The sequence below is a fragment of the Lepidothrix coronata genome, unplaced genomic scaffold, assembly GCF_001604755.1.
Source record: "Lepidothrix coronata isolate B3197 unplaced genomic scaffold, Lepidothrix_coronata-1.0 Scaffold140, whole genome shotgun sequence".
Classification (NCBI taxonomy): domain Eukaryota; kingdom Metazoa; phylum Chordata; class Aves; order Passeriformes; family Pipridae; genus Lepidothrix; species Lepidothrix coronata.
This window is the reverse complement of record NW_016690320.1, coordinates 882,100-905,656: the sequence shown is the minus strand read 5'-3', so window position 1 is coordinate 905,656 and position 23,557 is coordinate 882,100. Positions and strand designations below refer to the sequence as shown.

General features: G+C 38.0%; 1 protein-coding gene and 1 long non-coding RNA gene across 4 annotated transcripts in view; one reads left to right on the top strand and one right to left on the bottom strand.

Moving 5' to 3' along the window:
- Positions 1-842: 842 nt before the first annotated feature.
- LOC108503502 overlaps positions 843-23,557 on the bottom strand; it is a 39,019-nt gene continuing 16,304 nt past the window's right edge. The window contains exons 3-5 of the long non-coding RNA XR_001876851.1: positions 6,149-6,241; positions 1,137-1,233; positions 843-941 (exon numbers count right to left, since the gene is read on the bottom strand). This is a non-coding gene — a long non-coding RNA (uncharacterized LOC108503502). The remainder of the gene's footprint in view (positions 942-1,136; positions 1,234-6,148; positions 6,242-23,557) is intronic.
- Positions 10,257-23,557, top strand: part of LIPC (lipase C, hepatic type) — a 52,088-nt gene continuing 38,787 nt past the window's right edge. For 2 of the 3 annotated variants that reach the window (XM_017827483.1, XM_017827481.1), the window contains exon 1: positions 10,257-10,410. In XM_017827483.1, coding sequence (XP_017682972.1) covers positions 10,329-10,410 — 82 coding nt within the window. In that variant the 5' untranslated portion in view covers positions 10,257-10,328. The remainder of the gene's footprint in view (positions 10,411-23,557) is intronic. The other variant, XM_017827484.1, reaches the window with a different exon arrangement.

Genomic DNA, 23,557 nt, shown 5'->3' with positions numbered 1-23,557 from the left:
CACATTCTTATTTCTTTATTTGAATTTCTTATTTCTGCAGCAAAAAGGAGTGGAAAATGTGACATTAAATGTTCTACTCAGCCTTTAAGTATGAGTAAATCACTTATTTGAAATTTTTGTGTTAACTTATCTCCTGACAAATACTATACAGAATGGACAGGCAGGGGTAACATATTGAGGAATTTGTTTGGTGCCATTTGGAGACTGTCATTTCAGAGCAAATGGAATTCAGTTTTATCTCTTTTGCATTAACAAAAAACTGATGTATTTAAATTGTAATAACTTTTGTAGAATTTCACATAGTAATTTCACTAATCTGGAACAAAGAAACTGGAACACATATTTTTCAATACAGAATGTGGTTGTCAGAAACACAATAACTTTTTCTAAAATAATTAAGAGGATTAAAATGGCGCTGTAGTTATATAAAGAAAAAAACCCCAAATTTTAATTACAAGTTGCTCTCCAAATATGCTTCTGACCTAAGATTCAAGGTCCTGAGCAAAGGTGCATCTTTATTAGACCTTCTGTATCAAAGTGAAATTACTGCATTTATAATAAATTGTGCATTTCTGTAATTTGGCAGTAACACAAAAAACCTCACAACGTATTTTGCATTCTTATTCTGTTTTGCATTATGAGATTCCCAGAGCCCATTACAAGAACCATTTACATGTAATTCAGTAAGATTTTAGAAACAGTATATTGGACAAAATGTTTTAATCAGACAGAGTGCAGAATTAGACCTAACAAATATATAGTATAAAGCATTTATCCAATCCTTTGCCAAAGTTTTGAAAATGTATTTTTTTAGTGCAACATTTTTTCATCTTTCAACTTACCTCTCTTTTTTTTTCTAGAGGAGGTGAAAGTCCATGAGTAATAAATTCAGATCTACCATGAATGGGCTTGATTTCCTCAGTCACCTTCAGGAAATTGCCCTAAGCCAGGGGTGTAAGTTGGAAAACATCGTCAGTGTATTGCAACCGTGCAAACATTTCTAGTTACACCTAGATTTTAGAGAGTTATCTTCCACAATATACCTTGTAGCTGAAAAACACTATAATTGACATTTTTAAGGAGGGCAGGGACAGAATTCTTCAATTTTAGGGTACAAACATGGTTGAGGTGCTTACCTGAGGCTGATTCCAGAACCTGCATTTTTAAATGTGCGTTCCTGCACTGCCAGATGAACCGGCTGCCAGGCACGGACTGCAGAGCAGATTGGACCATCTGTGAGGGAACATGACAAGAAAGGTTTCTACCCCATGGTCTGAATTCTTCCTCTGCAGGAAATTCCAGTACAAGATGCCAAATGGAATTTGGAAATTAAGAACAAATAATAATTTTGAAGTTATAATTAGAACACAGAAGAGCAAGGAGTACATAGCAGGAGACTGAGCTATTAAATCTCCAGGGAAAAGGCAGCTGCTGCTTCTGTGCTCTTCCTAAGGGTGGTGGGAAGGCACTGCAAGCCAGCAGTGGCTGCCCTGGGTTTCATGGTTTTGTGCCTCAGCACAGAGTGAAGAAATACATGCAGATAAAGAAGAACAGGTCCATGTGCCACAGCAAGTACGGACTTAGAAAGGTTTGCATCCCATGGATGAGGCTTTCTCAGTGGTGCTGCTCTTCTCCATAGTAAATGTGGTTTAGTCTGCTGACCTGTTCTCCAACCACCACAAACCTCTTAGTCACCTTGAAAATTCATAAGACTGACGCCTGTGTTTTGCCCTGCAAGTTATTCAACAAATAAGACATCACATGATAAGGTTTTGGAAAAGACAAGTATCATGTTCCCAAGTCAGAAGCCCTGTTTGCTTCCCTGCTCTTAAAATCTGCCCTGTATGGCCTAAACACAATATATTTGAGGTTAAAGTTTTGATGTGGGAACATAACAGAAAATGTATTCTGTTAACATTTATGTTCACTGAAGAAGTATTCATTTCAAAATTACTTCTGAGACATAAAAATAGCAGAAATATGCAAGGGGGAAAAAAAAGTTCAACATTTTTCTTAAGCTTTGCTCCCATCTGTTAGATTGAAGGATTCAATTAGATACAACATTATTACTTTGACTTATATAACACCTTCAGAAAATACAGTGTCATTTACAGAGCCTCACCACACTCTGGAAAAATAAGTACTATTCTGCTGCCTTTATCTAATGGGACACCTGAACCAGCAGAAAGCAGAGTGACTTACCCATGAGTTAACAACAGGAAATTAGAGCCATAGAAAGAAACCAGATCCAAACACCTGGTTCCTAAACTCACATTTTAAACACTAGATATGATGTTACTGCTTACAGGTTGACTGATTGTGGAATTGTGTGAAGTCGTTTCTTAACAGGCACCAAAACTGTTCAGAAAAAACAGTTTGAGAAAAAAAAAGGCTACTTTTCTCTGCTTTGTTTGCTTTCCAATCTGTAAACTACACTAATGCTGCCATTAAATACACCTGCCTTGGGGGGTTTTTACAAAAAAACCCTGATGTTCCACAATATGTGTACATTGTTTTCTAAGGGAACTTCTTTAAACAGTAAACAGTACTGCAGTAAGTGGGAGACACATATAGTTTGCTTGAAAGCCCCATGGTCAGGTGAGTTGAACCATGGCTTACCAGTGTCAGGGAGGAAGTAAAGAATAAGGGAGGGAATTATCAACTGATAAAGATGCAAAAAGAAACACAGAATTGAATCTCAGCAGTGCCCTTGCTGATCTCACTGTCTATGTAATTCATAATGATATTCTGGGATTCCCCTCATCATAAAAATGTGCAATTGTAGCACCAAAAATATACTTCTCATCTTAGTACTTGTAATTCTTGACCAGGGCTTTAAAAATCTTTTAAATAACTAAGTAGGCCAAGCTTTTAAGTATCTCTCTTACATTCGAGAAGGTTCCTGAGCACTCAAGTCACTTTATAGGACGCTGTACCCCTTTAATATTGTACTGGATATTGTTGTTCTGTCTCAAAAGGCATTATGGACTTTTCTGGTGAAAATTTACAGTGAAATATAGAAGAAAACAGAAGTAAAAATTTGAGCAACCCCCAAATTGCAGGTCTTTAATGTCATATATCTGACACCTGTATGGATGTGACTGAGAAATGAAGGCTGACATTCAACCCTGAATAAACATGCATGAAAGAAACTTGAGAAGTAGGTTTACACAATAAATTTTGTATGTGTTTGCAAAGTGTGTTGTGGTCAGAGACATTGCTCTGCTTGTTTCCTTCTCCTCCTTTATATCCCAAGCAAGTTACTAAAAGAGGAGTTTTACCATCATTTTGTTTGAGTTATGTCTGTGGCAGCTCTCTTGGTTATTGACCTTGCAGTCCCTCAGCACTGCTTGCTTTCAGCCCTTTGCTCAGCTTCCTCTTCAAAGTAAAGGCACTTCTCAAGCACTTTGGTGAACCACAGCTACTTAAAAGCCACAAGCACAAACTGGTCATTTGGCAAAGAATATATTATTCTTACTCAACTGACGTAATCAGACTTTCTCAATTAGCACTTATGGATGCAGCATATGCTCAAGGGCTTGTTTGCAATGCACTTGTCTGCAGTAAGTGTGACTCCCAGATGGAGAACTAGCTTTGTCTTACCCATGTTGCCACCCATAAAATGTTTCCACACACAAATGAAGGAACACAGGGAAAAAAAAAGAAAGTGGAGCTAGAGAAAACACCCTGATGGGGTTTCTTTTTAATTATATGCCTGCTTTTTTGGCCTATTCCACAATGCTGAAAATGAATACCACAGATGGAGGGTGGGTGTTAAAAGCCTATTGAATACTGAAATTTTACTAATCTGTTATAACAGGAAACATCTGTGCTAAATGCAGTATTTAAAAGCTCTTCCCATTTCAGTTGTGGAACATCAGTATTTACAGGACAATACCAAGAAATTGTTTGAATTCGTGGTCATGGTCACTTCAAATCTAATACTGACTGATTTCTTTCTGTGAATCATTTCAACAACTATGGACATCAGAATACCAATGTACACAATCAATTATCCTATGGTTTATCCAGACATCAAAGATTTGCAGTTCCAGAACTAACAGAGACACCAGCATTTAAATTCTTTCTAGTAGGCTACATTCATTTCTATTTGTGTGAACAAAGTCAACAATTCTTTTATCAATTTGGAACATTTTCAGGCAGTTTTTCAGACCAGATTTTCAGAAAGTTCGGAGAAGATTTTAAATGCATGTTTATCCTAACTGATGCTTAAAGTATTAAGGCTTCTTCATTCCTTAAGTAAGCTAATTTTCTATCCCATAATCTTGTCTAATCTTGTAGAAATGTAGGAACTGCACAATATATCAGATCCAAGAGTCTACCCAATCCAATATCTAAGTTCTGCTAGGACAAGCAAGAGCTGTGTCAGGTCCTAGAACAAGCAAAATGTTTGGGGTCGAGAATTAAGCACCTGAAACACTCTGCTCCTCCCAAATCTACTCTGTACACATTAATCCTATTCTTCCTCTTTCAGCTTTCTTGTCTGTTTGCTCTTCCTTTTTCATAAAGACTCGATTTCAGTGACAGCAGCTCCATGGGGATGCAGGTTTTGCTCCTGTGAGCATGTTAAGCTTTAAGAGTCATCATCAATCAGCACTTGAATGTTTATTGTCTTTCAAGTTCCTTTACTCGGCACAATTCTCTGCCTTTTGTTTAAGTGTTTTCGTGTGTATCCTCTTCAAATATGTTACTTGCAAGAAGCCCTACTTGTCTTGTCCTTGTTGCCTTCTTTATCAAGAACCATCAATCAATATTGAATACAGAGGTTAGAAAGGGAAGGGAGAGAACACTGTTGGTTTTACTATGGATTCACCTGTTTCAGATATGCTTCTCTTTGATGTGAGGGAGGTGAGCAAGCAAGGCAGCTTCAAAAAGCATTGCTCTTGTGTTGGTTTTGCTTAAAACCATCAAGCTCAGTCCTCAGGGGGGAGGGATGAGTTTGGGCTGGGTCTCAGTCTGCCAATGAGCTTTACTGCAGGTGTTGAGCTGTTTCTTACACAGACCAATGGAGGGAAATGTCCTCAGCAGGCAGGGTGGGCTTTCCAAAAGCACATCTGTTCTTCACAATTACATCTATTGACAGCACAGTGCTGATTGATGGAAGCTTTCCTACATGCCACAGCTCTAGAGAAAGCTGCTTTAGCAATGATCAGTTCAATGTAAAATTTTACAGGCTGTATAGTCACCCCTGAAACAGGGCACTGACAACAGCAAAAATCCAAAACAGAACTAAGAAAACAGGTGGATAAAAAGTCTGCAGCTGCACTACCCTTTCCTGTAGTGCATAACCATGCAGAAGTTCAGCCCTGGCTGCTGAAGAATAGAACTAATAGTAATGAAAGGCAGGGAGCAGGCCAGCTCCTCACCTATTTTAAGGCAGGGGTAATAGCAAGCACACAATATTCTACACATAATTGGAGAGCGTGGCCAGTCCAGATGTGTTGAGATTTGTTCTCCCCTTTTATTTGGTTTGTCTAATCTGTACTTTTCTGATTTGTCAAGCTTTCAGGGACATACCCCAAGAGAACACAGTGTACCCATGAGAAAGACAAACACACAAGCCAAGAAGCAGCATTCCTCTAAGGCAACTAAACAAGTAATGCATTGTTGCAAAAAGCACTCAGCTAACATTGAAGTAAACAAACTAGAGAACGCCTTTTTTAAATTGGAAGTAGGAGCAGATGACCCACTTATTGTACAACTATATTTATGCTTGGCAGTTGTATTTGGGTTCTCTTCTTTGTTTAGAGCTGTTTATAATACGAACTACTCAGTGTAGCATATTTAAAAATTATTAAAAGGTACAAATATACAAAATGTGCTAAACTTGAAACAAAACTTAAAATTGCAAGAATGCATTGGCTAGTCCCAGATGTGCACCCAAGGAAAGTGAGATAGTATTCTGGGTGATGAGTCATGGAAGAAGACTACCTTAATCAGGAGCTACAGAGCGTGAAATGCATCTTGCAGGAGAAACTCCTGTTTCACAAAACTATGGTCATGCAAATGAGTGGTTTTCTTTCATATCAGAAAACAAAATCTGCTGATCAATTATTTACTTGTGAATTTAATACTGAAAAGTCTGATGGCTCAATAGCTGTTGCTGTAAAGGAAGTTTCAGACTCACGTGCAGCTGCTGTATGTTTGACATAGGCCATGAATCCACACACAAAACTCCATCTAAAACTGTCTCTTCGGAGTTATTTCATATTTAAAAATCCTAGGAAAGATAAAACGGGAAGAATAAATTCTGGATTTAAAAACTGCATTAAAAATTCAACCACATAAAAATTTTCTTGCTCTATAACCTCAGATGTATTAGCATCACCATCACATGAATCTTTTTTCAAATGCTAGCGGCTTATTATAGGAACACAGGGTGGATCCTCAGCTGGTGAAAATCATTAGAGCTGCACAGAAGCCAATTTATGCTAGCTGAAGTTCTGGTCCATAAAATATCTTCTAAACCTGAAAGAACATCTTGTACTACAGTGTTATTGGTCTTCAGGTGATTGAAAACCATCTTGATGAACGGTGTGGTCTCAGGGAAAAAGCAGGACTGTACGCCTGACAAATTTCTGCCCTGTGTTCCCTGATTTAACTTGATTAGAAAGAAACATTTAAGCAAAAACTTGCATGGTACAATGCATCATTAGTCACATGCTGCTTCTCAATAGTGAAACCATCAATTTTGTTTCAGATGTCTAACTATAATTGGAACATTAGCCAAGAAGCAGATGGGGATTGTGATTGAGGGTTTACCTCCTGGGTATATATTGTACAAGCAGCATCTCAGCAGAAGAGAGAAGGTTATCAAGCTCTCTTACAGGACATGCAAACTAGATATAAACACACCAGCATAAGCTAGAAATCGGCCTTAGGACACTGTGTGTTTAAGAAAAGATAGCATTTCATATAAAGCAGGCAAAGCATTGGCCTCCATGCAATACTAAACAGGCATTTTATCTGTTTCACAGAAGAGCAGTTTGGATTCCGTATTTCTAAATTTAGAATGCAGATCACTACAGTTGGTATGAGTGATTTCAATGCGGGCAATGAAGTAATGTGCAAATGCTGGTTGTTATGGGAAAGAGAGTTCGTATCTACAGAATAGCTCCTTTTTTAAAATGGATCCTTTACATTTTAAGGCTAACTTATTTAACCATAGCCATAACCATATTAAACCTTACATTTAAGAACTTAATTTCAGATATTTTTTAAGAATCAAGGTTTTTGCAAATACCAAACTATCCATTTGCCTTATCCAGAGCATGAGTAACAAACATATTCAATTCTAAAGAATAAACTTTACACTCACTCTTGACAGTAACATCAGGACACAGTGTAGCTTGCATATTCCAGGTGTCATTTTCCTCCATCAACCACACAGCTTTCTTTATAGTACCTGAGATTTCTGTTCCCTGATTTTCTAGTGCCTGTGTTTATTCAGCTGCTGTAAATTTTGTCACTGCCAGTGACTGCAGCAGAGCAGTCTTACAGTTCATATGGCCCCAGCAGAGCAGCAGACAACTATTAGTGTCTCAGATACATCCAGTTTCACTCAGCATCCTCCATGACTAACTAATAAGAAGACCCAGAGCATCCTCTTTTTTCCAGAGGATTCTCTTTTTTCCGCAGTGATTTCCACCCAGAATATTGCGGCTCCCATTCACTGCACCACGCAGATCCAAATGTGGCTGGAAAAAAGCCATTTGGGTATGTGATGCAACGGGCTGCCAGTAACTCTGAGTAGCTACTGCACAGTCCCTTCTGATAAATACCTGTCTCCACTCTTTCTATTCTCATAATGTACCAAAGCCTCTTTCTTGTTATACTTTCTACATCAAGAACTAATTCCTAAAACAATTTAGGTTATATATTCATAGAATTTTATATATGCAATAACAATACAAACAGCAATTAACCCATCTGAGAGAACAGATCAAGCAAAGTAGTTATCAAGTGACCAGATAAACAAGTTGAAAACAGCAAAGGTTCTAATTTCAATATTTGGATTCACAGGAAAATTATTTGTTGGGAGTTTCCTACCTCTAATGTTCATTACATTGCAGGAGACCCATTCTTTTCTTTATGAGTAGATAATAAAGGCAATTGGATTTACTCATGTAAATCAAATGGAGAAGAAAAGAAAACCCAGCCCCACATTCCAAAAACACATTGTGTGACAATGCTGTAGAGGCCATTGGGAGCAGCTCCTTCCTCTGGAACACCATCACATCTGCTCTCTGTGGACTAATGTGCCATAACATGCAATTTTGTGCTACATAAACTCATCCTGAATATGCTCTGTGAAACCTCTCATTCAAATGCTGTACAATTATTCCCACAACACCGCTTAGGGCCGTCACCATTATCGGTGATACTTTGGGAACACTGAAAAGACAAATAAATATTGGCAGTGGCTGATGCAGAATTGCCAAAGAAAGTGAACACCTGCCAAAAGAAGGCAGGTTCCTCCTCCTTCTTTTCCCAGTTTTCCTCTTACCACTTTAAGCAATCCTTCATAAGATGCTCATAATGTTTCTGGTTTCCTACACAGGTGCTATAGTGGGAAGTAAATGCAAAGACTGATTCCTATGGTCTTTATTTTCAGGCAATCTCTTCACAAAGATCCAACAGCCTGTTCTGTCCTAACAGATCTACCACCTGGTTTCAGAACAATTCCTGTCTGCAGAAAATAGAGCTTGCAATCTTTCTCCCCCAAATGGTCTTGATTACTCTGGCTATATCACCATTCAACCTGTCACTCAGATCTGTCATCTTCACATCATCTTCAGCTAACATTTTTCTAAGTTCACTGCAAGCCTGTGCTAAATCACACCAGTAATTTCCACTAGTGTTAACTTTGCTAAAATACAGCATTTCCTGTCCATCATCACAGCCTAAATTCTTGTCTTGTTCTTTCTTCTTGTCCAAGTTCTATCTCCTGTCTTCTTTTCTCATTCACTGAAAATGCTGCTGCAAAGAGTATTTATCATTTATCAAAAGTAATTTTGATCCTATCACCTCATTTTCTGTATTTCTTCTCTTTTTAATGTACTTTCAGACACACACACTGATCAATCAGTCTCGACAATGCTTCAGGTGTTTGTGTGCCAAGACCACTGCCAGCTCTGGTGACTGGTGTGACCTTAGAGGTTGTTTGTAGGGGTTTGTAGCTGTCTGCTGCATCCTAGACTCAAAGCTCCTTGGAGTGAGCAAGGAAAGGGAGTGATCTGCACTTTTCTCCCTTATTCATAATTAGTAGAAATGCAGGTTGATTTGCAGCCTATCCTAAGGCCTGTGCTACCATGGCTACATCATAATTGGCACTTCATTCCCTTAAAATGTGCTAAAGTATGTCTCAAGAACTGATGGGGGAAAACTAGGATGCTCCAGACTGATGCTAAGGTGGCCCAGAGGACACCACTGTGTCCTGCTCGTGTGTGAGACCCAACTTAGTGTAATAGTTGCTGCCTATTCAAGAGTAATTTTGGTCCTCTCACACTTTGCACTACACCTCTATTCCTTGTGGCATATACACACAACACTGCAATTAAAATTCTGCTCTGATTTCCAGTACAAACCACACTGTATTAGTGGACACCTTTTCTCTGAACTGACTCCTACATTCACTACATGCATTCTCTTATGATTCTTTTAGTGGAAGTGGAGAGGTACATTGGTTAATTGTGCTTTAATAGTAAATTTTGTATGTGTTAAAATATGTTCACTTAATTTGAAACACTGTTGAGTGTTTCAAACTAACAATTATCAATTATCAAAATAACAATTAACAATTTTGGATAATTTACAATTATCCAAAATCTGATACCAGTTTTACTAATGAAATAAGAAAATTGTTTCATGCATATAAAATTTTGATGCTTCCCTTGCTGGGATTTGTCTATGTTAATGAAATATTTAGATTAACCTTCAGCTCTTACCATTATTTTACAAAATGTTCAGACTGAGCTGTTGACCAACTGAATTTGAGCTGGTTACCCATGGCCTTTACCAGTATTTCACAGAACTCATGCCCTCAAGTCCCCTTGCTCAGAGCTGTGCAAGGCAGGAGGTCCAGTTCCAAATTCTTTCTGCCACAGGTGGCATAACATGGAAATGAAGAGATTGAAAACAGGCAAATTCCATTTTCACTTCCATAAAAGGCAAATCCGGGGTAGGGAACAGGAGAGTTCAAGGTTAATGATTAATGGGCAAAGAATTTCTTGCAAAGCACTGCTAATTTTGTCCTTTTCCCATCTCTTGGCAGAATTTGGCAGAACTCTCTTTCAGAGAAAGAAAAAATGAAAAGTTTGCAACTTCTTTCATTTTTGTTGCTTTCTTGTGTCATCGTCTCAGCAAATACATATGGAGAAAAGAAAAAAGGTAATATACTATCAAATATAAATAATGATCATGAACCTTTTTTTAAATGTTTATGCTATAAAAATGTAGTAGTATTGACTGATTGATCATCAGCATGTTGTGTTTGGGTGCTGTGTTCCCTTAAACTATGGCATTTATAACTGTCTGTGTTTATTGGAAAATGCAGTTGTTTGTAATTACAACAAACATTTCTCAGTAGAAATCCATACATTTGAGACTATAAACTTATGGTACTGTGACCCTTAACAAACTTCTGATGAAGCTAATTTTAAAATTTATTAGTTTGAAAATATACACTGGAGTGATATTGTCATAATCCTCTTGGGCTGGAAGTATTCTCTACAACAGATTCAGTCTCCTACTATGAATCAACATTTCTAGCTATCTGACAGTGTTTAAGCTTTTATTTTCTGAGTTGCCTTTCATCTCAAGTGGGAGGAACATCTTGGAGTGAAAGAGATACATCTGCAGTATGTTTTGTAGAGCAGCACTGGGAAGGATCTCTGTCACTGGTTGTACTCCCATTTCCTATGCATTTGTGTTATGCACATTGTGTCAGTGTCTGGGGGACTCTTAAGTGCATCACAAAACTGCATTTCTTGAAACCTCTCAGATGTGATTGACAAAGACAATTCCATGTTTGGCTTCATCATTGAGCCATACAGAGCAAGAATGAGCTTTCCTTCTTATTTAACTACATTTCTAATAGTCTAAGTCTGAAGGGGATAAATGTAGTTTTCTCTTTAGCTGGAAATAAAGCAAGATGTGCACATTCACAGAAGTATGGCCTCTTTCAGTAGCTGTGTTTTGCATTTATGTTAATTTGTATTAACAGTTTTAGAAACCATTTGCTATAAAATGCTTTATATGCAATAGGCATTGTGATTTCAATCTACAGGAGGCAGGACCACCTTTCTTTGATTCTGCACATTAAAATTCCCCTTGGGTTTCATTTTGAACAACATAAAATCCTTGAATTAAAACACTATGAGAACTTAAACTGCAATTAATGCCATAACTTGGCCTGGTTTACCAGACAGCAAGATCTGCATATCCTTAACAGTTGCTGAACCTTAGAAAGCTGTTTAGAAACCATGAACAAATTCTGTATTTTTGAGAGAACCAAAAATTAGAGCACTAACTTTAATTTGAGGCATCTCACATAATCTTTGCCCAGATCTATCCAGATTCCACTGTGTGGTTAAAATTTAGTTCACCATAAATACAAACACCAGGCAGAGAGAAGAAATCATTGTACCCCTGTTTTTTCACAGTCACAGGTCTTGCCTTATGCAGCTCCATTCCCCTACCCCACTATCTGTGGCACTGTTTATAGCAAGGCCAGTTGCTTCACTCTCTCCGTCTCCCTTTCCCCTCATGACCTAGGACTCCTGTATCGATGGACTTCACTTGTTTGCTTATTGCTTCTGCAGTTTAAAACCTCACTTGTGACAAAACACAAGTGACATGTCATACTGACACTAGCAGATATGCCCAGTTCATAGTATGCTGAGGCAAGAGACTGATTTCAGAAGTAGAGCAGGTTCTCTTCTAAAAATGCAAGAAGACTCGACTGTATTTTCTTGTAGAGGCTATCCACAGCCCAACTAGATATGCTACAGAGGGCAGTTACAAGGTTAAAGGACCTGGTTTTCCATTACGCTGAACCTGGACCCTCATCTGCCAATTTTAAATGGGTCCAGCTCTAATTCCAACTATCCATTTGCATTAATATATATTTCTGCAGCTTTCACTCCCTTCTTATCCTTCTCCAATCCAACCTCAGCCACACCAACCTTGTCCAGAAGATAACGGAACTCCCAGTTCTCAAACTTGCCTTATTTCTATGGCCATTTGATTTGGCAGCATAGCTCTGCTGGTTCTGTCTGTCCTCAATCAGCTCTGGTATTTTGGCCACACTTAGTAACCTCAGGGAGTCTTTTTCTTCACTTCAATTCCCAAGGAGGCAAATTCTCTTCCCACAATGGCTTATGCAAATGACAATAAGGCATTATCTCTCACTAAGGAAGGGCAGCAAAGATTTTAGTTCTGCATAAGAGCCCTTTAAATGCTGTCAAGAGGAGACAGCTTTCAATGAGCATTGGATTTATTTTACCTGGATATCCTCACACCTTGGAGCTCCCTTGTTCTTGCTCTAGCAGGAACTGCAGCAATGAACAGTGTAACTAAAAGGATCTGCAAGGCCTTCTCAAAGATGAATGTCTGGCATGTCATTCTAGCACAAACAATTGCTCTAAGGGAACCATCCTCTAAAAGAACAATCACTGTGTAAGTAAAAGTCCTACTCATTCATTTGTACCCAGAAAATAATCAACTCTTTTTTTTCTCTATCATTTTATCCACCTGCACAGTAAAAGAAATTACATTACAAAATCAGAATTTATAGGAGTTAGACTGCAGTGGGTAAATCAATTTAGATAAGTGTATGTAAATAATTTTTACGAAGTTATATAAAATATACATACTATAGGTTCTTATTTTATACTTAATTATGTAGAACAAGATTTGCATTACCAAGCAAAAACAACATCCCATTTAAAACACACATGAGGTTATTCTTAAAAAAACCAGAGTGTTTCTGAAATATCATGGTTTTCTTGTACAATTATATAGCAGGAAAGAAGTTTGTAATTTTTGGCAAATGTTCATTATCTAAAAGCAGCATCCCGGAACCAGAAATAAGCACCTAAAAATAACATCCCTGAAGTTAAGCCAAGATGATTCTTTCTAAAAGCATGTGAAAAATGCTTCAACATAAGCTCCTATTTATTTTGATTCTTCTGCTGTAAACATAAAACTAGGTGGGAATATATTCAATTATTCCACTTGGTTGTGCAGAGCAGAGTTGTGCAGTGGCTGACATGAGAACTCCTGCTGTTGAGCCAGCACTTCTTACCTGACAGTCTCACAGCTGGCAGCTGAGCTGGACTTTTTTTTGCCCAAAAGAGAAAGGTAACATCTTAATTGTCATCCAGGTCTGCTATGTTTTAAGTATTACAGTGCTAACATCTTAGTAATATAACATAGACCACAGGAATGGATTATAGAGAAACCTGAATAGCTGTTACATTTTCTTTATTCCCTAAGAGTATTACAGAGATATAAAAGGTGTGTTTGGTATATCAAATCCTCCAAAGCCTAGATAAAACTCCTCAATAAAATGCAGTGCATGGAGTATACACTATCAGATCTGAAAAACTACCAAAATAATAATTTCCACATGATGCTGAAAAACTATAAGAAAGGCAATAAACAGAAGATTCAAATGCCATTTAAACTGCAGAGAAAGAGAGCTAAAGTCTGCTAAGGTTACCTTTGACATGGAAAGTGAATATCACTTTTACTGTCTAACAGTTTTTTAAAGTCTACCCTAAATGTAAAAATGTAGAGAAGACCTTCCTTTCAATTCCTTGAAGCATATTCAGTGTAATAATAATCTGTGCCTTAAGCTTTCATTAATTCTGTGTGATTCAGGTTTCTATTAAATGACAGAAGAACACAGACTAAAGCCAACAAGGCCACAGGATATTAGCAATCCCAGCCCACTTCCAGTTTGAGAGAAAGTGCTATGAAATGAAATTGGCTCCAAAAATTACCGAAAAAAAAGTATTCTTTTTCTCTCCCTCTTCTTCATTTGCAGAAATATACCATGATTACAACACATAGAAACAAGACTAAAACCAGTTAGTGTTTCTCATTTACTTCACTGGAGTTTGTACATCACCTCTGAAGCTGAAATTCATGTCACTTCTAGTTAGGTCATTCAAACAGGGATTCAGGAGCTAAATTTTATGATGTACCAAAATATTGGTCCAAGAAGTCTTGGAATTTGGAAGTTCAGATGTCAGGGTACTAACCAGTTACACTAATGATTTAGGTTATGATATTAATAGAAGTTCTACAAAAGTATTTGCTGTCATTTTCTCAGTGTTTCAGATTCACTGTATCCATACACAGCTTTTGCAATGCTCTCAGGAGTCTTAGAATTCTACCAAAATTTCTATCATCTAAACCAGTTATTGCTCCTTTTGGCACCCAGAAAAATCTACAAACATAAATTCAGCCATTGATTTTCACTGCAGAGTCCAAAATACAACTGTAGTCTAACAGAAGGCCCTTTGCTTTTCCCATGACAAGAGACAATAACGGGAATTTGATTGACAAAGGAACTATCCATGCATGAAACAAGTTTCAATCTTTCTACTAATGCAAGTGACTGAACATCTTAATGAGGACCTTAAATTCACCAGAGGATTGCAATTCATATGACTTAAGCATTACATTCTTCTGACCACTGCTGTATGAACAGTAGTTGAACTCATGTGACACTTAAAAAACTTGCCCATGCAGAACAGTTCTTGGTAAGGTGGCACTGCAGTCTAAGTGCTTAACTTATTTTCTTCCCCTTTCTCTCAAACTAGAGAAGGTTATAGTTAATTTTAAACATATATATATATATATATAGTTCTGATGGAAAATAACTATCAATAAGAACATTCATTATTAAAGAGAACATTTTTCTTTTCTGCCTATTTTGTGTTTCACTCTAGGTTCATATTACACATTTCATTTTGGAAAACATAGTTAAGCCCAATCCATGTGGAGCTGCAGGGTTATTAATAGAGTTGCATTGACAGCAGTACAATAGTGATGATGTAGCTCATAACACCATATGGTCCCCTTGGGTGGCCTTAGCACAGTGACCTTTTTTCCTACATGTTATCTAGAGCTTAGAGACTCTTTGCTGAAGATAAGTCAGACTCCTTGTACAGTGGAATAGCTTGGCAGCAGGTGGATGGGCCAGCAGCCACTTCCAAGCAGCATGATTAATATTTCCTGGCAACATAAGCAATAACTGGCAAAAGAGACAGAAGGGGCCATCTATCTGCACATGCCAGGACTGGGTGATAAAGTTCACTGCTCTGGCAACAGGCCAAATGTGAAATATAATTCCTGCAAAAAAAAATTGTTTAATGTCTATATTCCAAGTTTAAAAAAATTACCACTTTCACACTTTGTAGTCTTTCTTCTAGAAAAATATGCTGGTTTTAAAGTTATATTACTATGACAACTCTCTTGTTCCTTTTAAATTTAAAAAAAATTGTTAGAGCTGCTAATATCCTCAGAAAGCATTAACTGCACAGGATTGCACACCCTTACACATAACCACTGTGATCAGCCAACAAAAGCCTTTGCTGGTGCTGAAATGCTTCTAACACAAGGTGGTTGTAGAAAGAGGAGCTGTTGCCTAAAGCTACAGAAATTCTCCTTTTTGCTTAGCCAGTCCAGTAAAATCTATCTGAATCTTTTACCAATAATACTTGGTACATAATAACAATACCAATAATACTTGGTTTATATTTGGGCTTCTACTTTGCCTCCAGACTTCGTGGTGTTGCTCCAGCTGCAACAAATGACAAAAAAGAAATCTAGAAATACTGGATATCAGTAGACAAGGTGTTTGAACACATACTGCTCTCTGGAATGAAACCAGCATGTCTAATCTGAAAAACCAATTTTTAGGAGAGAAATCCTCAAAACTTCTGCTATTTTGAAATATTTGATCCAAAAAGCATTTTCTAATTTTGCATAGTGCTTTACTCAGTAAGGGAAACTGATGGAGACTACTTCCAGAGGAAGGCACTGAACCAGGGAGGAGATGATGACAGAGCGGATCCAAGGACAAAAATAAAAACATACACATACGTTTGGTTTAATTTTGTGTCTGGAGCTGACAAATGCCCCTAAAATTCTGCTACACTGGCATGTTCTCCCAGATCTTAATGCTAACTTTGACAACAATTATATAGAAACACTGCCGAGATTCAATTTTTCATTTTAAAATCTTCTCTATGTTAAATCACTTGTGGTTCTACTTTATGCTTCTCAGGCTGAAAATAATCTGTAGTGTCAGACTGAAGGATTTTATTTACCCTTTCAAGCACCATTTTTCTCCCTTTCAGTGGGCCATAAGGGATATCAGAGGACATCAATTAAGGTTTATCTTCATGTTTGCCAATCTGCACTTCCAAAAGTCCCTCAAATTAGAGATTCTGTCAAATTGGGGTGGGAGTGGTATGTATGGCTGTTCCCTAGTTGTGCTAATAAAAGATAAATATACTGAAAAACTACCAAATTACATTCTGATTTATTTACCAGGCAAATCATTGTCTAATAAATATACTGTCCAGGTAATTGTCACGACTTCAGACTAAAACTTGTCCAGAACTTATCTCTGATTGGAATTCTACAAGTTGTTATAAAAATAAAAATAATTAAATTTTATGGACTTTCAGACAAAAAATATGTTAAGAAGTTATATTCATGATTTAAGAGGGTAATATTTTGATTTGTTATATTCCCATTTGATTTTTTTTTTGTGTTGTGGTGAAATAGAACTGCTAGTTTTCATATTTATGTCCCTTGTACTTTTAACTGAAGATGACAGTGCCAATGCCCTCAAGGTTTCCTTTTTAGGGGCTGACAAGAGGAAGGGAAGGGACATGGGAGATATTTATCTTCTTTTTTTAAGGCAGAAATCTTTGGGCAACTTTTATTCACTAAAACAAAATATTTTGAATGGTATTATTCAGGCCATGCTTTCACCTGAGAGCTTACAATCTTCCAAGATTTTTTTTTGAAATTTAATCATTTGTAAGAATGATGAATACTATCTAAAACCCCTATCATTTTTTTCAGAAAGCTACTGCATTTTTGAAACTGATTATTATTACTGAAACAGAATATTACTTTTAGGGCCTGAACTGTGAGGAAGAAATAATATGAATCAGCAGTGCTTTTAGGACACGTGGGAAAGGTTTGACCTCCAGTTTATTGTGCCAAATATATGGTCTGTAAACTCTTCATCCCCAAAACCTTCAAAAGGTATTGAATCAAGTCCTTAGTAGCTACTTAAACACTTCTTTCAATGTCTCAAGCAATGCCTATTAATGCTGCCATATCACTCTTCAGTGATTCACTAGAGTCAGCACCTTCCAGACCTTTCAAACACCTGAACAATTTCATAACTGATCTTGACTAAAATAGCTTGTCTATGACAACACATAAATTGCCACCTACACAACAGTGCCTGGCTAAACTACAAGGAAAGCTGACAGCCCTAATTGCATTTAATGTCTTTATGCAAATGAGGGTAAGCTGGATGAAGCTGTCCCAGAGCAGAGGTTTACCAGCAGGAACAAGACTTTCACAGATTGTATCTGTGTGGGATTCCCCAAATCTGCTTTTCAGGTTAAGGACCAACTGCAACCAGCAGACAGAGTCTTCTCTGATGCTTGAAAGTAACCCCAAAGCAGTTTTTGCACAGTTTTCAAGAAATATGGAGGTGTTACATGGAGGATACATTCCTCCCCCCAGAGTACAGAGTAAATGAAGGGAACTGTGACTAAATTACAGTTGATTCTCTGGCCTGTTCTGCCAGTGTAGAAATGAGCAGAGCATACTGAAGAAGTAGCCTAGACCTAAACAAAAGAAAGAAAGAAGGGAACTTAGAATATTCAAAGATAAAGAACTCAGCTACCAGTGTAAAGCATTAATGCTTGATCTCTGCAGCACTAGAGACTGCACAGAAAGCCAGCTGGCACATCATCTGAAAATCCACTGTGCTCTCTATCCATCATGCTTACCTTCTGCTTACCTGGGGAAAGAAATTAAAGCTTGTTCTTTTAATTGGGAACAGTTTTTTTGTAAGGAACATCATAAATCATTCTTTACTTAGTAGACGAAATCAGAGAATCATAAAATCTGAGATACTAATAAGCTCTTTTTATCAGTCATCTTTGTCTATAGCTTACCCAATAAAGCTTTAAAAAACATTCCAACACAAAGCATTCCAGTGTGCAGTGCTGAAGTTACTCTTCTGTTTTCCATTGACCACTATGATGCAATTCAGCCATCTCTACTCAAACTGGGCAGTAGGTACTTTGTGATCCCCAGGCTTGCTGGGCTCCTGCAGTCCTCTGCAGTGAGAATAACTGGGCACTGCCTTAACCAGAAAGTATTCCATCTGACCTGCTGACCTGCACTTATTGCCCTCTAGGGCACACCAAGGTCAGTACAGAAAAAAAGAGACACTGAAACCTTTCTTGCAGCCACTAAGCTGACAGCATTTCAAATACCACCAAACATACAGAGAGTGTGTGCTAAGCATGAGATTTTGCTTACTACAAATGAATTGGTGACCTTCAGCCTGCGTTCTACACCAGTACAAGCTGTGTGTCCCACAGAGCTTTGGGATTTTCACATTTCTCTTAGGGCACAGATACCTTTAGGATTCGCTCTTTTCAAAAGCTTTGTGTGCCTTTCCTCTCTGCCAGAACGTTTCCTCCATCCCAACAGCAATATCCACACTGTTTCCTGGGCAGAGGAGTTCAGCAGGATCCTGATGGATGCCATTTCACAGTCTTAGTCTCTTCTCACATACTCTGTGACCATAATGTGATCTTTAATAAGTTAACTTAAAGGAACTGTAACTTTTCCAAGAAACTTCAGCCAAGGAACACGCCTCTTGGCACACTCTGGTTTGGCAGTGCCAGTGTCACCTCAAAGAAATGCAATGGAGATTCAGATCTGACAAAATGGACAAAACTCAGAGTCTTTGATCCAGCTCACAGAACAGACAGTTGTGCTGCTTACTATTTTAATCTCCCTAAATCATAGCTCACAGTAAATGGTAATGGGAAGGGCTGCTGAATACATTGTGTTCTTCTAGCTGGAATTTTAAGTAGCAGGAATTAACACAATTATCACAGAGATCCTTAGAAAATAGAAACAGAAGCAGGAGTATGACATACTATTGCAAGAGGAATCTTTGCATCCCCCTTCTTCCAAACCCATTTCTGGAATTTCAGTAAATTCATAGGATTTGCACTTTGGATTTATTTGGTTTTTCTCTTACGCCCTTCTCTATCCTTCCAGTCTAGGTTATGAGAGTTATGTATATCCATAAAAAATCTTCACCTTTATAAAACATTAAGTTCTAGTCAATTAATTCCATTGAGGATACCTGCATGACCTTAAGATGCACGTAACTATTCATTTAAATGAAATGTTACTCCCATGGACACCACCAAAAGACCTGATATTAACTTATTAGTTACTTTCCATCTATGAAGTATCAATGTCAGTTCTTTAACTGGCTTTAAAAAAAAGAATCACTTTGGATATTTTGAAAACTATCATCCTGGTGTGCAGAAGGGAACAGAATTCTCAGACACCAGAGAGTTAATGCTGCATCTGCTCAGGGCCTGGGTGCTCTGAGCTCACAAGGACTTCTCCCAAGCCATCCATCACATCAGCATTTAGCACTCTGCAACCTCAGCACTTCATTACTTCTCATCTCCCCCTTAGACATTCTGGACCAAGTCCAGAGTAATCCAAAAATATGGATCTTGGGTCTTTAACAAGTGATTAAAGAATCTTTTACACCCACCCTGTAACATACCATAAGTCATAATTCAGCTACTGGCTGGCTGTATTAGTGTTTTTCAAAGTAAACACAGTCACACAACTTAACTGTTGTACTACAGGACACTCTGGATCCCTGGAATTTCCAGATGGAAGACTGTTTGTTTCAGATATTCCTTTATTTCATCAAAATGTAGTAGATTTCCCCATGGATTTCTGTGAGCTGACACGGCCTGGATATTTCTACCTTCATTGTATATTGTACACCCTTGGATGCTGTGGGTAGTTGGAAAATGCAGTAAACCAGCATTTTTCCTCTTGCTGTGTAGCAAGTTAGTCCCTCAATACATGACTGTGTTCCTGAGTAAGCTTAATTGATCATAATAAGGCAATCAAATGTGAATATTTTTTGCTCTTTGATTTCTAGAATGTCATTTAACAGTATAACCAAAATGAGACTAAAGACATGAGTTATGCCAAATTAGAAATCTATCAGAAAATCAAATATTAATATTAATGAAAGAGAAGGGGTGACATTCTGCATCTGCCCAGCTCTGGAGAAAAACAAGGCCTCAAATACTTGATTTTTTGTGCTCTGTATTTAGCCAGTGCCCAGTGATAGCAGACATTTTAAAGTCCAAGGAAAGGCTGTGGTTCATTACCCTCTTGGTGCCATTAACAACTTCAGCAGCCCTTGCCTCAGGCCCCTGGTGCAGGTACTTCCTGAGCCTCTCCACTGTGCCAGTACAGCTGCTTAGTCAGAGAATGATTCTACAATTTTTCTTGCAGCCAATCAGCCTGCAAACTGGTCCAGTCGAAAAATAATCCTATTTCTTTCTTGTGATCCTACTTTTTAGCTGGATAAGCTCCCTGATCCTGTGCACTCTGCAACTAAGTGACCAGCTGTGCTGGGACAACGACAGGGACTACAGGAGGTCAGGAGTGAGGGGGTGGAAGCAAGACAGGGAAGAATTCTGCTTAGAGTTGCTTGGGCTGCACTGAAGCCAAATGTCCAGTTAGGAACTAAACACCCTAACCATTGAGTAATATTTTTTAAAATTTTTTTTAAGTTTAAGTTTTTAATCTCAATTTTAAAAAATAAATAAATCTGCTCCCTTACCAGGCTTTCTATCATCAAATTTAGGCTCTATTAGAAGTTTAAAGATCCTTTCCTCTCTTCTCATTTGATTGCTTTTCAAAAATCACTTTAGCAAAAGAAAGGGAACTCAGAAAAAAACCTAATTTATCATTCCAGCTCATAAAATAATGTAACTCGTTGTTCTGGTTGGTGTTAATAATATTTATATTGGAAAGGTCCAGGGCAATATCCTTGAAAACACAATTGTTTTCTGCACCATCAGCAACCTATTAGCCAGAAAAAATAAAAATTTTGTACTTTGGAGCTTTTTGGGTACTTGCTCAAATCAAAGCTTTCATTTCCTTCATACCCTCCATACATATTTCAGCAAATTAACCATGGAAAAAGTTCCAAAATTAGAGAGACAAGGTTTAATTTTTAACAATCCAATTCCTAATCTAATGTTTTCCTATTATTACTTCTGGATTTAACAAGGCTATTTAGCCTACAGGAGAAATCCTTTTAATAATGGAATTCTGGTGTAGTATTTTTGGGAGATCTCTGCCTTTTTTCCTCTTGATTCTCCACCACCCCCCACTTCTTTTTCCTCCACACACATGCACCCACTTAGTTAATTGTGTGTGATCACTAAACACAGACACATGTGGGCATGAGAGTCCCTAATCAGACAGGCACAGAAACAAAATCTCTATCCTTCAAGGACAGGGTGAATTCTGTCAGGCATTTTAAAGCCAAGGCAGGTCATTGAAGTTATTATTAGCACTAATTAGCACTCCCACAAGCTGCTGAATTCTTTACCTGAAGCCAAAGGCCACTCAATATGGTGCAAAATTTGCTCACATATTTGAAAGAATCAGTGAATTGGCTCCTCTGTAGGAACACAGGGTTGGTCCATTGCATGTGAATAGGCTTTTGGTAAAAATACATCTGATCCATGTACCAAAGGATCTACAGAAGCAGAGATATGATGAAACTGTTCCAAAACAAAGGAATTCTACAAATGTCTAAACAGATTTTGTGAGAAAAGGAAGACATCTGGCCTTACTTATTATAATGGTGCTGTATTTTAAACTTTCTAGCAGGTTTCAGACAATTCATCCCCCATCTCAGCTACACTGCTGTTCTTTTAAGTTAGTGTTTTATGTGGGAATTTGAAGACAAGTCTGTATGAAAACTGATTTTTTCTCCCTTGTGAGCAGCCTTCCCTCGAGAATGAGAGAGATCTGAACTGAATCACTGAGCTCCAAATAAAACACTGATCCTAATTCTGACAGTGGCTAAGAACTGATGAAAGCCAAGTGAGCCACCTCTCTTGTATCTTAAGCACATTTCGAACAAAGTGCCATAACGGGGAAGCCTGGCAATAGCTCTCATTAGTAAAAAGCACTGCTACAGGGCAGTAGAAGGATTTATTTGAAAGAAGGGAGAAAGAAATGTGTTAGAATCAGCTATTTTGGGTCTGTAAAATAATCCACACTATGACCTAGTCAAGCAAAATTGTACCAGGAGTCAAAAAGTAACATATTAACAAAAATAAAATTAGCAAATATTTACTGTAGAACCTACTATGCAGGAGCCTGGCACCTAAAGGATTCCCCTCCAAAAACAAGTCACTATCCTGTGTGGCAAGAAGTTGGAAACAATGAGGAGTCTTGAAAGGTAACAGGCAAGATGTTTCTCCAACTATCATTCCTTGCAAAAGTGAAAAGCAGAGAGTGAGAAACACAGAATAAACACTCCTTTAAAAAAATCCAGGCCCAGCTCAGTGCAGATTGACAAGCTGCAGCTCTTCATTAGCTGGACATGCAACCCAGCATCCAAATGCCATCCAAACTGGGGGCTTCCTATGTCACTCTGAGCTGTATCTGAGTTTGTGTCTGTCACAGAGGCTGCAGCTTCACTACAAGCTCCACTTGGCCATGCACTGTCACACTGAACACATTTTCATCCAGCCAAAAGTCAAATCACAGAGCTGGAGACAAGGCCCTCAGGATCTCCATCGGTCCCTTCCATGGGACACGACACAACACACTTTGTGGTTGCAGAGGTCAGCCAGTCCCTTTCGACTTTACGCCATCCTTAAGGCACCACTCAATATTTTAAAGAACTCTGCAGCTCTGAAGCACCAGTAATATTAATGGTCACAATTTTAGCATGATCAGTATTATTACCTCTGCTTTAAATTAGGCACCGAAAAACACTGAGCTTCCAGTTACTATGACACAGCATTCAATGCCAGGACTGGAATCCTTATTTTTAGCCTCCTGGTCCCATTCTTGAAGCATTTGCTTTGTCATACTGCAGCCAGAAATGCATTTCCTCTAAAACTAATATACAAACAGCATCAAAATTTTGGCCTTCACTCCCTGAGTGATAGTACCATTATGAAGATGAATCAAGGTCACTGCTTTTTCATTTGTGTTATCCATTTTTTGAAAAGGAAGCCCCACAAACCGAGATGTGACACTGGCTGCTGACGGAATCTCTGTCATTTTCTTCAATTTGCAACAATTTGTAGCATTTTCATTATTTAGAGACTTGATTTCCTGACACCAGGGCACAGCTACAAGGTAAATTTCTGGGAACACACAAATGACATAA